The following is an 18,421-nucleotide window of genomic DNA, read 5'->3' as shown; positions in this document are numbered from 1 at the left end:
TAGATGTGTTATTAAGGAGATGGGAGCAGCCTTCCTGCTGCCCTTGGCTACAGTCACTCTTCCTTTGGACTCAGAGATCCTGAGTGTCCTCAAATATTCTGGCGCAGGCAAAAATGGGAAAGGAAACGGATTATCAGCGGTGTCACTGCTGATCAAACTGAGAAGCTCTAGTAGATGCGTGTCTGTGATTGGCATGCGGAACGCTGCCCCTCGGCTGTGAGGAGTTATAAATCTCATTGTACAAGATCACTGAGGCGTTTTAGAACTACATTTTAGAACTACATAGCACAGAAAATAAGGTTTCTGTGAAATTACTGCATAAGATCAGTTTTAGAACTGCACTCTGAAGAGCTGGGTTTTCAGCTGTGGAAGTCCCAACCACTCCTATGGAATCTTTCCTATTAAAATAAAAATCTATTTGCAGTCATGGACACGAGTTAACAAAGCTCCATTTCAGGCATGATGGAGCTTTCACAAACTGAAAGCTTCAGAAGATGACACAGGCAGCAGGAAAACGATACACCTACATGAAAACTGAGCACATGTTAAGCAGCAGTCAAGAAATAGACATTTTTTTCTTCCACACACTTTTTTGTTTTTCTTAGCTCATTTCCTTACATTATCAGTGGCCAAGAGTAGAACCAGGATGGGAAGGAAGATGACAATGAAATCCCCTCTTGGTTAGTTCTGTAATTCTTAGACAAGCAAGAACCTGCTTCCTTCTACATCCACTGTTTCCTCACGGCAGGATGACTGGAAGGCTCAATCTGTAGATACAAGCCAAATTACTCATTTTTTTGCTTTGACAGGGTTAAATTATTTTCTTATTGCACAGATAGTGAAATGCAGCATCCTGTATTACAGCAGAAACCTCACCCAAAGCAACTTTTCCTGGCCTTCTTCCAACCTCAAACTGGGGAATTAGACTCCACAGACCCTTGATAGATAGTTATGGATTAATTTGACGTTCTGTAGAAACACCACAAAGAAAAAGATCATTTACTAAACATTGAATGAGCTTGCAGGGGGGAAGAAAAATGGTATTCTTTGCTAATGGATCCATGGAATAAAACCTCCAAACAAGCTCTACTTTTTACACCACCAGTGCTAAATAAGATCTATTGGAAGAGCGCCTCATGACAACTTTACTCTCTGGTGTGAGGTATTTAGCATCTCAAATGTTATACTTCACTTCTGTGGCTGAGTTTTGAGTAACAGGCAACTACAGAATAACCATTTTGTGTTTTACCTCCAAAAGCATTCATCACCATGGGGAAAAAAAAAAAGACAAAAGACAAACTTCTTTCTTCTCATTACTCCCCTGCTCCTCCTTCAAATAGAGACTCTAGCAGAGCAATTTTTAAACCAACCATATTTTGAAGCACATTGCAGAATGCCTGTGGATTTGCCCAGAATGACGTGCACCGATGACACACGCAGCAGCTGAAGGAGTCCCCTGAAAACAGATCCTCTGCTCCAACACCCCCTGCCCTGCTCCAGCAATACTGACACACAAGATCAACACTGTGTTCCAAAATACAGGTACCATACTAAAAGCAGATCTTTTTTCCAAACAGACTACACGGATGAGGCAATAGCATTTAAGACATCATTCTCATAGTTGCCTTTTATTAAAAGTGTGCTAGTACAACCTCAATTATGCTTCAGAGCTGAAGTGCTTATATTTGTTCTTAGTATTCCAGTGCCTTTATACAAAAAAGAAATTTGCAGTGGAACTAAAATGCCCTATCATACAGAATCCTATTGTAGTTCAGATCCAAGTAAACATCACATTTTATATACAAATTATCCTTTTTAAACTTACCAGGATTCCTCCCTCCTTCCACTCTCCTCTTATTATTGCCTAACGTATCCAGGAGAAAGCTCTGCTGGGCCCTGTCACGCTTTCTCGGGCTCTTTTGGACTCTGACGGGCTCCGTTGGGTCCTTTCGGGCTCTTTCAGACCTTGTAAGGCTTTGTCGAGCCCTGTTGGGCTCTGTCAGGCTTCATTGGGCTCTGTTGGTCCCTGTCAGGCTTTATTGGGCTCTACCATGCCCTGTCAGTCTTTGTCAAGCCCTGTTGGGCTTTGTCAAGTCCTATCGAGCTCTGACAGGCCCTGTCAGGATTTGTTGGGCCCTGTTGGGCATTATTGGGCTCTGTCGGGCCCTGTCAGTGACTGTCGGGCTTTGTCGGGCTCTGTCAGGACTTGTTGAGCCCTATCAGGCTTTATCGAGCTCTCTTGGGCTCTGTCGTGCTCTGTCAGACTTTTTTGGTCCCTGTAGGGCTTTGATGGGCTCTGTCGGACTCTGTCGGTCCCTGTTCGAGTTTGTCAGGCCCTGTTGGGCTCGGTCAGGCTTTTTCAGTCCCTGTTGGGCCTTGTCAGGCTCCATTGGGCTCTATCATGCCTTGTCGGTCTTTGTTGGGCTCTGTCTGAATTTGTCAGGCTCTGTCAGGCTTATTCAGGTTCTGTTGGGCTCTGCCAGGCTCTGTTGGGCCTTCTTGGGCTCTGTCAGGCTCTGTTGGGTTTTGTCAAGTCCTATTGGGCTCTGTCAGACTCTGTCGGGCACTGTTGGGCCCTGTCAGGCCCTGTTGGGTTTTGTTGGGCTCTATCGTGCCTTGTTGATCTTTATTGAGCCCTAATGGGAAAGTTATCTGTTTATAGTCTGCAAATCCTGATTAGCAACCAGTTTTGACATCTTGCACTGATCTACAAGATAATCCACAAGGACTGCATAGATGTAGCTCTTGCTGAAGCAGTTAATGTTCCAAGAGAATGATGACAGGAATCAGAGCTGGACCGAGAAGTTCTCTGAGTTAGCAGCATATACACATCTCAAACTTTCTACAGATTTTATTGATTTCTGAATTCTCCAGGTCTTGAAGTAAGGTATTTACATGCTGAATTGGTCTAGCCTTTAAACTACTAAAAACTATTTGCATACCTACTATTCTAGTTAACCAACATTACCTAAACCAATGCATATGGTGAAATGTTGCCTTCAATAAATCTAATTTTTCCCCAATTAACTTGAATGAGATGGGATTTGTCTTAGCGAAGGAACCCTTCAAGCAAGAATTGTCTTACCAGGTAACTCTGCCAGTCCTACCAATAGCCTGAAAAATATCAGTAGCATCAAAATAGCAAGTTAGAAGAAAATGAAGGTTGTACATTTGTTTGAGGGATTTTTCTAGAAAATTATACTATCATTCATTTATACAGAGTGACAGGGTTATTTTCTTGTAAACTTGATTCAGTTTCTACAATACATGGTATTGGAACTGCATGATTCTACTTGATACATTAAGTGCATGCTGGAACAAGGTACCTGAGCCTATCATTACAATTTATATTCCACATCTAACTGGTGATATTTAGGCAACAATTCGTAATTACTAAGACATTAAACCCAGATGAGTCCATCTCGTAACTGGCCAATACTTCCATGGAGCTCCGGTTGCTTGAGTTTAATCACTGAAGTAATTGAAGGAGAAGATCGATGCCAAGACTGCAACAGCAGCGGCGATGACCACACCTAAAATAACAAAGGCAATTCATTGGGTGAGTGGCACGGGCGCAGTTGGCAGCAGCGAGGGTGTGGAGGGAAGGGGCGAGGTGAATGACAAGCAGAAGAAACAGTAAGAGCCACCTCAACAACCATGTACCACTGCTAAGCATAAAGTTAAAGCCGTGAAGTCGGATAATGAAATTCTAAAAGCTCCATGTGGCATTTGTCATCAGAGCAGGACCCTGCCAGAAATGCAGGTGACTGCACACTTCTGCAGTGCCTTGGCCATGTTCTGGCCTACGAAACAACGCACCGACTCTGCACTACTGCTCAATTCTAGGAATCGGACTATGAAAAAATACAATAATTAAGCTTTAAGAAACAAAAGCTTTGAAGTTTTTTTCTTTTCTGTGTGGCACTACATCTACTCCGTAAGCCTTCCTGTAGCACAAGAGTCATTTTTCTCATGATTAACATGCTTGTTACCGATGCAGTTAAGACAACATCAAAAAAACCCCAAACACCTCAGCGATGATTCAAGTGAAAACATTTTTACATCCACAGCAAACACATACTTACTGCTAGTACTCTTAATTCTTAGAAGTAGAACATGGTAACTGGAAGAGCATAGAAAACTAAAGCTACTGTTTTGTTGGCTAAAATATAACTGTATTTTAATATGAAGAGACAGTGAAAGCTCACAGCAAAGAGAGCTGTACAAAGCACAGACAGAAATAGGAGAGCTCAATGCAGAATATCATGGAGAAGCTGTAGCTGAAAGAAGAGCTCTGTGGCTGGAGTTCCCTGAACTATTGAGGCTGACAATTAGCACCCAAGCCCATGAGCATTTGTCAGCTTTGGGAGGAGATTACTGAGTCACCAGCCAATTTATGGGTGCCTACTTGACAAAGCCATTCAAGTGTGTTATTTTTCAAGTGCAAAATTATAAAAGCGGTGAGTCTCCATAAAAGTAGTAAAGCTACACGAGCCTTTTGTGTGGACTTGTAAGCGGAATGAATGCAAATACTGGTCTTGTTCCCGCAGCGGGTTGTGGTTTTTCCTTCCCCAGAAACACCCTGCCCCTACAACACTGAAATGAGGACTCATTTCAGTAAAACACTGCATTAATCTCACCATCTTCTTAATAATTCTGTGGAACAGTACTGAAAGGGTCCATTAAAGTTTCTGGATTGCTGTAACAAAACCAGGGAAATAACGTACCCATATTTTGTTGAAGTTTCAACAGCAACGTTGCTTTTGTCACTTGTTTCTGTTGTGTGTCATCTGCGTTGTCAACAATGGGACAAATATCAACTGTATGGAAATGAAGTGAAGAAGTAAATTCTAGGTGAAAAGCTAACAGTTGTGTTTTACAGTTGAATTAATGCAAAAGGCCAAGAACTTAATCTCGACTTTATAAGAAGTAAGTTTATGGTAGAAAAAAATACAGTTTATCATAGTAGAAATAGTACAGTAGCACCAGTATAGCACCAACTTATTCTATATGGCAGGAAGGGTAAAAATAAAGAGAAAAAATACATGTGTGAATCAGTTCCGCTTCCAAAGCTCATTTTCCACACCCTGCTTCCAGAATAACGTATCCAACCACCTTTAGGTAACCTGGGGAGAATTTGAATGCTCTGAGAGGGAACCACCAAAATGAACCATTAACCACTTTCCAAGATCAAAGTTTTCCCTCTAAAGTCATTTGTCTGGAACTCAGGTTACACACAAATCCATTGTCACTAAAAGAGTGAGCCCAGCACCATTTCCCTACCTAAGAGCAATAAAATGCTTTATTTCAAAGCACAGAAATTCCTTAAAAATCCATTTTCAGAGCAGACGCAGAGGACATGTGCCCCTTTGGAACAATTACTAAATCCACAGACTATGCAGCCAGGATGGGAGAGCGCTTGACTCTGTTTCCAGCCTGATGGGATTCAAACCCATATCTAGTGAAGATTATCTTCTGGACCAGTCAACTGTTGCAGTGAGATCTGGATGTTTTCAGAAAGAAAAGAATGGGCACGGTGAGATGAGAAATAAAGAGTAACAGATGCTTCTTGTTCAGAAGATGAAGAAGAAAACCCCCCAGCGGTACCAGCTATCAAGTTTTAGCAGTCTATGGAATAAAACCACGTCTCCCATCTCCAGAGGGGGCTTGTCAATCACCTATAAATTACAAATTATAGAGCTGAGTAATACCGCACATCCGTTGTGTGATTCATATGAAAATGATTCATGGAAAAGTACTTTCTCTATCATAGCATTAGCTATGGGGGAAATGTATAATCTAGATGGGTGATTGTAAAGGTTGTTTCTGTCGCATGAGTCATGTGCGTGCTTGTCTTCAAAATCTTCTCTGGTCAAACCTGCCCAAGATGTTGCTACACAAAAGCACTCTAACTGGACATATAGGACCTATCTTTAGCCATTTTTACCCCTGAACCCACTGACTTTGTATAAGATGTACTATGGCAGAGCAATTAATAACTGTTTGGTATGAAACTTAATGGGACAGCAAGACCTATAGATATGCAGACGCACACACATGCATCCACTAAGCGTAAACATCGCTTTGAGATCTCTCTGCAACCTGCATATACACGTAAAACAAAAATAAGGGCACAACAGTTCAATGCAAGGGGTGCTGTTTTTGAAGAGAAACAACCACATATTTCTGAAGCCAACTGGTCCACAATGAGGCCGCAGTTTCATCATTAGTTTTTCTATAAGAAGGAAAACGCATCCTCATCTGCCTAAAAATATGAACAGAAATCTTCAACTGGAATAAATGAATTATTAATTGTTGCAAGATAGTTTTCCAAGTACATTAACTAGCACAGTAAGAGCACCACATTCTCTCCAAACTACTTAATCGAGCTTTCAACTCCCTAAAATAACGTATCTATTTTAGAGAAGCTGACCCCATTTCTTGGGTCACCTTTGAAGTCTACACACAGAAGGTTTCTTTCTGCTTTAGCTTTCATGAGCAAGTAGGATAGTTTGTGCCCTCTAACTTGGTGTTTCTTTGCGCCTTCGTAAGAACCGCTGCACTTTTCTAAAAGTGGCTTTTGAAGCTGCACACCAAGACACCGATGCTTGCTTGCTCCGGAAGGGAAAACACAGGAAAGAGGAAAAAAGAAACACCCTTGAGCTACTTAGGTACCAAAGGCATTTATGTCATTAAGGAAGACTTGCATTTGAAGCGGCTGTGGTATAAATCATACAGAGTTTTCAAAAGCAGATGCTTTCTAGTACCAATTATATGAATTCTTAATTCATTAATTCTTCCATTTGCTAACAAAGATGGGGAAGCGATTACCACTCCTGAGGTCTTATTTAAGTTTATCTACTCAGGGTATTTAACATGCCACCCCCTGCACTGAGGAGGAGCAGGGATTTAGCAAAGCCAATCCTAAATGCAGAGCTTTCAACTGTTTGTATTAAAGCACTAATACCTTGAAAGTGCAGTGTCAGAGCTCCTTATATCTCTCAATCATAAATAGGGCAGTTTTTACTTTCTATTTTCCATGTAACAATTTTCAAGCATGACCCGATAGACCTCGCTAGAGAGTTGTACAAGGAATCAAGAGAGTAAAACCATAGGAGATGGCAGCAGGGGCTGTACTAAGTAAGCACATAAACCTGACCTTCCCAAAACACCTTTACTTCATATATTTTGACTAAAAGCTCCTTAAAAAGAAATCTTTTGGCGATACTGATTAGATACTCTTCTTCACAAGTGCATATTTTAAAAAGCAACAGCAAAACCAAAACAGAGATTATTTGAAAAGCCTGTTCATGTTCTTGAATTGTAAACAGTTCTGTTTATCAGCAACTTCACTATGACAGGCATTTCCAGTCAATTCAAGGTCGGTGCCCAAGACCACAGGAATTTTGATACAAACAAAATTCACTACAAACCAATTTTTATACTTTTACTGGATACTGACTATTTTTAATAGAGATAGCACTAAGCTTTGAGAAACAACAAATGCTACCCAAATTGGAACGAAGCGTTGAAAAAGCTTTCACATGGGTGAAACCTCAAACTCTCATGGTGTCACAAAAACACAGTTACAGCAACGCTTCGACACCTCAGAGCAAAGCACCAATAAAAATCAAATTGCAAAATCAATGCTTTTTCTCCCAATGCAGAACACTTTTCTTACCCAGTTAACAGGTCTAATTTCTAAAACGGCCTTCCTGGCATTAATAAAAGTGTATAAAGAACTGAAGATTTTAATTAGCCACAAGTTATTAATACGGTAACAATAATTCCCAGAATTGAAGAGCGTTGTGTTGATAGCGTTATTACCACCATCACTATGAACAGAACCCATTATATGGACAAACTTTATGGTGTTCATGGGAATAAGCACTAATTAGCTTAAAGATTATTAAAATTACACTTCTAACGCAAGAGAGATTTTTATTCGCTTTCCTGTTTTTCGTGATGGTCTTGAGCTGTGTACATCTGCTACTTCGAGATAAAGAGTCAGATTCACTGCTAACAGGTTTAGTTAAAACCCAGGAAAACTAAATAATTTAGAAAGACTTAAGAATTTGTGGTTAGCTCTGAAATTAAGAAACTCAAAAAACCCTCCAAGTAAGCAAGTAGGTCAAGCAGAACATCAGTTCACCCTACGCACCAAGCTCATGGTTACGTTTCCCATTTTTTGGTCCCAAAATATCAACATCAAAAAGTCTTCTCTCTTATCTCTTATCTGAGAATTTCTTTTTAAAATTTTCAATTATAAGACTGCAACCTGTAGCTCATATTCACACTGATGGGAGAGAAAAGGGAAGAAAAGAAATCTCTTCCGTAAGATCATAGGAAGCATTGTTAGATGAATTTCAACTACCGATTTGACCCCTACATTGAAATCAAAGCCACATGGGGAAAAAAATTAAAGACACAACAGGAAATAATTTAAACCGAAAATATTCAGAAAGTCAGTAACTACATTAAAGAAAAATATCTGTATTAAAGGGAACATAACAGTCTTGTGATCAGATCAGAAACTTCTAAGACATTCAGAAGAAAAGGAAAAGCGCTCACAATTTTCTTTCCATTTCAAGTGAATCACAAAACTTCAGGTTTGGGCTCTGCATTTGCTACATAAATCAAAACACTCCAAACAAAGAAAGGTACTTGGTATTTTTGAAAGACTCAGGTTCTAACATGAGAACTTCCTGAAAGATGTGTTAGACTATGCATGTGGTTTTTAATATTCAGTGCAAAAACTGTAGATTTGAGAACAGCTGTCAACTTCCGATTTTGACTTAGAATAAGTAGTGTCAGAACTACTCAGCTCTTAAACCAGCAACGCTGAACTACTGAAAAAGTAACCAGAATAGAAAGCTTTCTATGCATTTTTACAGTTTGTTTGCCAATATATATATCCTTAATTCAGGTGCAGAGTAATGTATGTAAACCTTGTTCAACTGAACCGTAGTTCACGAGCTGCAACCATACTTGCACAGAAAGAGAGCAATGTTTGAGATAAGAGAAAAAAAATCTGTTACAAGTCAAATACAAACCCGCCAAGAGCCTTTACCACTTCTCACAAATATATTTAAACTGTAATGAGATTGATATAAACCCTTAGAGCTTGATATGAAGGAAGCCAACCTGAAGCATATCCACATGTGGATAGAAGTGGTCACCGTTCTTGGCTCTCAGATCCCATATTTACCTGCGCTCATCTCCTCTGCGACATGGATATCTTCGGCCTGCACAGCTTGATCCAACATCTCAACAAAACGTTCCTGAATTTCTCCAGCGGCCTCATCACCAAACTTATAATCGCTGAGCATCACGTTGGATCCAGCCACGGGGACAAACAGTCTTTGAGGTAAGACATGATATTGCCTCTTAAAATCTAAAGGAAAAAGGGGGAAAAATTATCATCCAAATAAAAGCCTTGACAGTTATGATAAGATTCTTTATTCATCTCTGACCATAAGATAAAGCTATTGCAAAAGAACTGCTCAAGGTTTCCATGTAAAAATCTTGTTTTCGGGTTTAGTTGTTACTGTTTTATGCAAGTTTTGGCTGCTGTTATACTGATTTATGCTCTTACGTTAGTCTCTCCAGAAATACCCAAGAGACCTCCAAAACAGCCCATAAAATGCTAAACAGCCCTTTTTTCATGTTCCGAATGACTAGCAAAAGAACACTGGCAGAGACTGCAGATAAGAGCGTCCACAGAACAGCGCATGATTTCAACATCGCAAATGTTTGGCTGTCAAGCCACAAAGTACGGGTGCCACCTAAAGAGGAAACGGAAAACTGCGTGTGATTGAAAAGTTTGTATCACGTAGGTTGGATAAAGTTGGCTAACACCAAAACGAACCACATTCTCCTAAAGGAAATGGTAATTCTGAACATGAATCATTTTTCCTTACATAATCCACCCATTTCCATTTCTTTTCTATTTTTTCTAAAATCACTATAAAATATAATATCTTTCAAAAGGCTTTCCTTTCTTTGAGATCGTCAAACTGATTATTTCGATTGCTTTAAAAAACCCCAAACAACGCAACAACATGTAGATAACTTGATACCATTGAGCCAGCTCAAAGAAATTTAAAGAATCACCCAGTATGAGCTGGGAGATTTGGTCTCATCATGTACCCCATTAGGTTTTAATATAATCACGATAAGTTTTATTTTCATTAGAACAAATTAGCATGGTGTTCCGGTCACTGCACAGTCAAGCTAATGCAATCCCACAGTTATTCACCGTGCTGAAATAAGATCTACTTCTTTAAAACAGACAAAACCTGTAGAACAGTATTTGATGAAGAGAAATAACTCCGGGGGCAGAGACAACACAAATGATATATTTGTATAGTTAACTAAAAATTAAAAAATCAGGATACTTCACTTCATAATCATCACATGCAATGCCACATTTAATTGAGATGAACTACTGAACTTCAGAGATGCATCATATAGTGATTTAAAAAAAAATGAAATGTGTGAATTACATTAGTGACAGGAGTTTCAACTACAGTATTTTTAAAAACGGCAAGATTTCCAATCAGTGAGAAAGAAGCTGAAATCATATTTTGTGGTCAGGAGAACTGAATACAAACTTGGTATGAAAGCTGCGATGCCAAAGCACATATCTGGACTTGATAGAAAATCCTCTGGATCTTAAGAAAAACTCAAGGCTGCCAAACAGAAATGGTGTCATTTGCTTGTTATTCTCCTCTAACTTCACTACACTAGCAGAATTTTCTACAAGAACCAAAATTCACTCCCAATGTTATTTACTTAGTAATTCCTACTTTTTTTTTGAGATCCTTCATTTATAATCAGATCTTCAAACAGTATTTCACACCGATCACTCAACGTGTTTATTATGTCTCTCTTCAAAGCCTGCAAGGACAAAGCAAAACCATCAGTAACCTAAAAGTCATTTGCAAAGCTTTTGACTAGTAAGGAACAGCAAAAGAAGTCCCTCTGAGGTTTAACCCATGTTGAAATAGTTTTTCCCACAAAGTAAAAACTCTGAAGAATGTTAACAAATCCAGTAAAGAGAAGCTAACTTTAAAAGAATTAAAATCAAAACCAACAAAAATGAAAAGCTGAGGAAAATGTTAGTATTGTTAGAACTGTTTTTAATAGGAACGTTTAGAAGTTGTCAAACAAAAATAATCACAAGGCATTAACTCAATAAGGGGAACAAATGAATCTGTATTTTCCCTCTACAGATACAAAAATATAGTCTGCAACCTTTCCTTAATTTTGAGACAATTCTTCAAAGCTAATCACTTTGACAATTTGTGCAAAGATTCACCGGAGAACAGCCTTAGCAACAGGAGACATGCCTTCTAGAAGTGAAAAAGGAACTCAATCCACCACACACACACACACAGTTTGTTTCTAAAACAATCCCTGTGTTCAAGGTTATGAACATTTTGACCTCAGTTTAGACTGGGGCAAAGAAAAAACAGTTTGACAAATTTCTTGTATTTCAGAAAAATGTTTGTGATGAGCTAACGACCTTTTCACTACCTGAATGGCTTCTTTAACTTTTGGCTTGTTGTTATGTACGTAGGCTCTGCATTTCACAGCACCTTTGAGATTTATGGAACCGCTGCAGACCTGGACTGTAGCTGTTGATCTACGACTTGAACCCTGGGACTGAAAAATAAACAGGTTTAGGTTTTATCTTGTTACCAAGGCACCTGCAGCATGAGTAACAAAAACCAGAACTAGGAATTGATAGCATACCTTAAAATGTTTACTTATAACCTGTTTTCCCTCGTGATTTATAACTCTGGTTATGGTTTGGGTTTTTTTTTAGGTTTGTTAATTAAGACTGAAAATTTCTTTCCTTTTCCATTACGGAAAATGTATTTACTTTTGCAGACATTTCTTGTGATTTAAATATTCGTGTGTATAAGACTTCTAAACTTTCCAGGCAAGTGGCTTGTGGCTAATATTAGTATCGCAGTCTAGAAATCCTTTTAAGATTTTTTTTTTTAAATGAAGCTTGTATGTTTACTATACAGCCAGCATAAGCTACCATATCCTGAGATTCATCCCATCAGTCAGTACTAAATTATAAATGTGGTGATGTTTAGAACTGTATTAAACTGTTGCCTAGAAATACTCATCCTAATTACCCAAACAATGAGTCTGTTGTGTGAAGGACTCTAAGACGCCACCTGGAAACACCAGGAGGCTTAACTTCCACAAGAACTGCATAAACTGCTACTGAAACAAAAAGCTTTCCTTTCTCTGAGGCAATTAACCATTGGAGTAATGTAACGACAAAAGCTGAGATACTCACCAAGTCTTTAAAATGGCATTTTATGCTTTTCTAAGTTTTGCTGAGCAACTTTAGAGTAACCAGGAACTACCTGACAAAACAGGGCGGCCTGCGCTATGCAAGAAGCCGATAACACATCTGGTCTCATCTGGACTTTAGGACCTTAACTGGGGCACCTAATTCAGGGGTCAAGTCAGTATAACCTCTGGTAGAGAGGAAACTCCTGACACAGACCCAGCAGCTCCAGATTTGGATTCAGCTCACAGGTTCTGTACCTGAATCCAAAATGAGTGACTGAGCTGCTGACAAAGCGTTCAAGTGTATGTCCACAGCTAACTGTGGTGACTCTGAACTTCCGAACAATGCAAAGCCACCTTCAAATCAGCGTACACAGGTACGCATAGGTATCCTCCTACCGCATGAATTAGTCTGTGGGATTTTATTTCTACAACCAGCTTTTTAACATTTTCCTTGCAGCTGTACTGTGAAATTCTGAGACAACACGGTTATCACAGCATGAGAATTTCCAAAGACACAGAATATGTAGATCTGGCCACAGTTTCACAGTCAGAATTCATGAGGGAATAAAAAGTCTTAGGACAAAGTAAGCTGGATTTCTAGACAATAATTCACAATGTTCTTTTATTTTTTATTATATTTTGTAAGCTAACAGAGAGGTTATACTTTACAAACCACTAAATACTTACCAGCTGTGTCAGAACTCTGACATCAGAAAACTGAGTGCTGGATTGAGTATTTCCTTTCGACTTTTTCTGAGGGGGGAAAAAGTTGTGTGTCATGAAACAGGAAAAAAATCTCCCTGATTCAACATCTCCTAACTACAATATAAAATGTGCCCTAGTTTATAGCTTTTAAGAGAGAAAATGGCCCATAGAAAATAGCCATGAGAATATAATTACAAAACTAAAAGGCAAGATGGATGCATCAGCCAAACAATGTGTTTCCACCCTTTGTTAAAAATATAGACACATGTAGGTCTTAAAAATCTCATCACCTACATTCACACCTTACTCATGTTCTTTAATGACCAGACAGCGCATAGAAACATTTTTAGTCAGACTTCCCGTATAATTATTGCGTTCGCATTGCTGGAGGAAGAAGAGGCAACTCGCAGCAATGCAGATGGGAACACGAGCAGCCCTGCGTATTAGTTACCTACACAGGCCAATTAGATCAATAAACGCTGTACAGAAGACGTCTCCGGCGTTATCACACCAAAGGTTCTCACCACACAGCTATTAGAGTGCAACTCCTGCTTGTTCGGCACTCACCTGCCCTTCCAGTAGCTCTGTATCTTCATCTTTAACTTGTCCATTGATCAGGAAAACACTGTCTTCAATTTGTTTGGACCATCTATTTAATCCGTTCTTTTAAAAATAAAGTGAAAACACACATCTCATAAGAAAGAGGAAAGAGAGTTTCACTAAAAGAATCAGACAGTATCATGCTGAAAATTATTACATTTCGACAGTTACTCTGAGAGAGTTTTAAAGTCTCTGAAAAATCCGTTCATATGTTTTTTCCGAAGCTAAATCTTATAGCCAACATGTTCAGAATACATCCACTAAGACACAAGTATTTCAAAAGATTTAAGAGCTACCCTAGGCATTTTATTTTTGAAAGTCAATCACTATCAAAAGCACCCTTTACTCCATCCTAATTGGATGTAACATTTCACTAGATGAAGCAGAAGAGACTTTGGTTGGAATAACCATGATGATTGCAAAAGAATTTTGAGCAAAGGAAACTGCCGACACTAAACACCACAGAAAAGTCTTTCTCCACTTTTTATACTATGAATGTTTCATAGTAACTCCAAATAGCATTTAAAAGAGGAATAACTGCCAAACACACTCTGCTGTTTAGTCCTACTCCTCAACTCGCATTATTCAAGTCTTTCTCTGTAATTTAATTCTCAGCAGAAGAAAGGGTGTGGGGACCCTCTGCGCCACTGGCACAGGCAGCGAGTTACCTTGGTGTTCTTCTCCAAGTCGTGGTTGGGTGAAGTAGCAAGAAGTGGAATGTGAATATTGACGTTTACTGTGCAGCCCAAAGCCAACCAGGATGCAGACAGAGCGCTCTGGTATTTCCAATCTGCTGGTTTGGCTGAACTCTGAGAATAGAAAAAAGCAATAAAGCATCTATACAAAACACTATATAGAGATTATTTTTTTAACATTGCTTGTTAAGCATTAAAAGCTTCATATGACACACCGGATAATGAGCTCACCTTTGGGTCTTGTACATCATAGGTTCGGCAAACTACTCTTTGCTACTTAAAGAAAAAAATCCAGTGAGAAGCAAAAAAACCCTCAAAATAAAACAATAAAAAAACTAATAGGAGCAATTTGCAATTAACTTTGTCCTTTACTTCTTTGTAAAGCCTCTTGTCTTCAATAACTGTGACCAATTTAGAATGAACCAGTTCATTGCATGCTGAAGCAACATCGTTGGTCAAGAAACCAGTTTCTGGCATAGCGCTATTTGTAGTTACTTTTGCTTTCTCTGAGAGACTGCAAATAATAAGATGTAGACATGAACATCTCGTGAATACGTACTGTTCAATTTAATTGTCTTGATTATTTTTCATTAGCGTAAAAAAGCGGAAAAACATTTGCCTGTAAACTCCAACTATCTTAGTGATGCTGTCCCAGCTCTTTCAGATATATTAAGATCAACAGGTATCCACAGGGAGAACCACCAATGCACTGATTTGCAGTTTATCCTCCTCTCTCTCACCTCTGTGATGCTAAGCCTTGCTTTCTTCTCCATGTATTATCTCGTTATTGACAGACCCAGCATTCTCCTGCAGCACTAGTACCGGTCCCACATGCCTGCTACTTCTTCACCTCCACATCGGTATCAACGGTAACAGTAAGCTCAAGAAGCTATACCGTATTTTAGACGTTTTCATCAATTTATGCAAATCAAAACTGACTGGGGAAGGCATCATTTGATGCCACCACACACAAACCTAACAGAAAAAAAATGATGGAAATTTTGCAAGGATAAGAGAGTCAATACTCTTACTCTCATCAGAAAACTTCATCATTTTGACTTAACTGATCTATGCCTAACTGAACTCAACTTTGCCCTCATAATTTATCATTTATTCAGAAATAACTACAGAAACCACGCTCTCAACCAATAAACCTTGATCATAAAGGATACTTTTTAGTAGCAGAACAAATTTGAAGAGCTGCTCTGTCCGAGACCTCATCCTCAGAGGTTTTCCAGAGCCTTCTTTTCGTCAAGGACTTCTCCACTGAGAAGATTAGCTAAGGATGAAATAAGTATTATGGATTTTTCCACAAAAAGAATGCATTATTATTTCTGGAAAACAGTTTTGCACTGAAGTTCTAAGTCCGAGTGATTCCATAGTTAAGCATAAACAGGAAGTACACCTGCCATGTCACCAAAATATCATGTTAAAAGAATATTCAACAAAGATTTGTAGGCTATGACTCCAAAGCTAAAGTTGCTTCTGAAATCCTAATTCAGATTCCTTTTTAACCTTAACCAAGCAACACACATTCACATATTTAACCCACAGGCTTTTCCCCCTACAGAAATATTACTGCTCTATGCCCACCAGTTGAGGATCTGGAAGGACAGCTATGCAAAACAGCTACTAATTCAAAAACAAACCCAAATTTTAATTCAGGAATGACTTATCACCTGGACACAGCTCACCTTTTTTGTTGGCTACTAGATGCAGTAATCACAACTGAGATGAGGTTACACTGAACTGTAAAAATAGAATCTCAGACCTTATGCTTCAAAACCTACTCATGTTTAAATCGCTGATCATGCTTACCTTACAAAATTAATAAAATGAACCTACATCTACAGAACAGAAACTAAATGTGACACTAGATGCCCCAATATTGTAACAAAAAAGCATTTTAAATCTATTGGAGTGCAGCATGTTCTATGCAGTTTTTAAACAGAACCCCACACACCCAAGGTAAATACTCCTAGTTCTATAGAATATATTTATTTTAAAGGAATCAGAACTATAGATATTTCACCATTGTAAACATCTCTACTCTGAACAACTCAGACTAAAAACCCTAACATGTTAACACTACTAAGAACTGTGCCACAAGGATTTAGCTTAATATAAGCTTTGACGATGTTTCCTTAAGCTAAAATGTCCACTTTCAGAAAATCCAGGAAGATTTGCCATTGCAGTAACAAACACCACAAGGAACAGCAAGTTAGCAAATATAAGCTGTGGTACAGTCCCACAGGACAGTGATTTTCAGAGGTTTCATTCTCAAAATCATATTTGTGCTTTTAGAAATAAAGCAAGAAAACAACCACATATACTGCAGACAATGACAGAAAATGACTCAGCTACACACCTAAGAGATATTCCTGGTTTTTCCACCAGGAAGGACACTTACCCTGCGCAGAGCATTTTGACTATCTTTTGACAGTTCTGGAGTTGCAATAATAAATACACCAAGAACTAATAAGCCTCCAGGAAGCATTCTAGAAACCTTCAAAATAGAAATGAACATGTATTAATAGGACTCAAGAGATCTAGCAACCACATAACTTGATATATCAAAAATTTCTAACGAGACAAGTACGTGTTAAGAGCAGAAGTGAAATAATTAAGACTGTTTTTCACTTATAGGTCCCTCTGAAATGTAGGAACACAGTACCTTAAAAATTTTCTCATTTCAGTCCTATGAAGTTATCGTAAAATTTGGAAAACAACAGAGATGTTTTGGTTTAAAATGTCTGTGCCTATGAAGGTTGAGAAAAAGGCTTCAGATTAAACAAGTGATGAGATTTTGTAAGTCTTATTTCCTTTCTGTTTGTCCCATCCCCTCCATCAACCTGCCCTGCAGTACCTGACTGGCGTGTGTTGTTATCCACTCTTCATCAAGGGACGCCAGCTTTGCGGGACTGACGTTATCCTCCTTCTGCTCTTCCTTTGGAGGTGTTCGAACAGCCCGGATCACATAGTCTCTTTGTGGGGAACACTTTCAAAAGCATCAACATAAGTAAATATACCACGAAGTTGACGTCTCTGGAATATACTGTGTAATATAGCAACTGTAAGGTCTGCTTTACAGTAGGTATCATTAAGCTCTGTAGTAACCCATTACAAAAATAATTCCCTCATGAATCTGCCTCTGTCTTAAAGCCTCATTTAGTGATAAGTTTTATCTTTAGGATTTTATTTTCTGCGTGTCCTGTGTTCCACAGAATGATTTAAGATGATTAAGACCAAGAAAGTTTCCCCTGTTAACGTCAAAGCAATAAATTAGACTTCAAATATTTCACACTTACCTGCCCTATTAACAGGCCAGTGACATAAGGATTCATTTTTGTGGTGAGGTCTGAAAGATACTGCCCAATAGCTTCCTCAACCAAGTACGTTCTACCCATTGCTGCAGGTTTAAGACTAAGTATTGCAGCTTCAACCTATAAAAGAAATAAAATACAAAGGCAAAGAAAATATATATACTATGCTGGTTATCTGAAAGAAAGATCCTGAGGAGATGAATACTTTATCTTTCAAAGGTTAGTTTAAGACCTGCAAGTCTGCTCTTTTAAATGAAAAATATAACTTTTATACTAGAGGAAGGAGCATGTGAGTCTTGTTAGAAAGAAAACTATTTTAAACACCAGCCACTGAAATGATATGGCAAGTCATGCACACAAACACCAGGAAAAACGTCTCTCCAAGCAACAACTTCTTGCTGTATCATCTTCCATCAGAGGCCTGAATGTAAAGTGTGCATTTTTGCAGATACATTCCTCTTGGAGAGGCTTGTACTTAGACATGCCATGCATAATTTCAATTCCAATTCCTAAGGCATTAGAGCACAGCATGTGTGGACTATCCAAAGGGCCTTTACAGCTCCCACCAGCTGTACGGGCCCAGGACACGGGACCTGCCGCAGACAGAGATCCAGGCAGACCTATTTGGAAAACGGATCGAGGATTTCCACAGGAATTAACTACGGAAACGCCGCAGCCAAAGAGCACACGATGAGGAGGGGAACAAGCAATTTGAGTCCCCGCATAGGTGTGTGCCGGGCAGGGCTGGCGGAGCCGCGGCTCCGCGCCGGCGGGAGGAGG

The 18,421-nt window shown here is 39.1% G+C and overlaps 1 protein-coding gene across 2 annotated transcripts; it reads right to left on the bottom strand.

The window, feature by feature from the left end:
* Positions 1 to 1,600: 1,600 nt before the first annotated feature.
* Positions 1,601 to 17,897, bottom strand: ODR4 (odr-4 GPCR localization factor homolog). 2 transcript variants are annotated; one of them, XM_065842644.2, is made up of 13 exons: positions 17,627 to 17,896; positions 17,185 to 17,316; positions 16,729 to 16,824; positions 15,491 to 15,597; positions 14,550 to 14,586; positions 14,292 to 14,432; positions 13,591 to 13,686; positions 13,006 to 13,071; positions 11,539 to 11,667; positions 10,809 to 10,899; positions 9,209 to 9,394; positions 4,728 to 4,820; positions 1,601 to 3,533 (listed from the first exon to the last, which is right to left on the bottom strand). In XM_065842644.2, the coding sequence occupies exons 1-13, from the start codon at positions 17,723 to 17,725 to the stop codon at positions 3,466 to 3,468; spliced, it is 1,341 nt and encodes a 446-aa protein (XP_065698716.2). In that variant the 5' UTR covers positions 17,726 to 17,896; the 3' UTR covers positions 1,601 to 3,465. The 2 variants fall into 2 exon arrangements, with proteins under 2 accessions (XP_065698716.2, XP_071666676.1); XM_071810575.1 differs by lacking the exons at positions 14,550 to 14,586; positions 15,491 to 15,597 and having other exon boundaries at positions 17,627 to 17,897.
* Positions 17,898 to 18,421: the final 524 nt, after the last annotated feature.

The sequence above is a fragment of the Patagioenas fasciata genome, chromosome 6 (assembly GCF_037038585.1).
Source record: "Patagioenas fasciata isolate bPatFas1 chromosome 6, bPatFas1.hap1, whole genome shotgun sequence".
Taxonomy (NCBI): domain Eukaryota; kingdom Metazoa; phylum Chordata; class Aves; order Columbiformes; family Columbidae; genus Patagioenas; species Patagioenas fasciata.
This window is presented reverse-complemented; position numbering and strand designations above follow the sequence as displayed.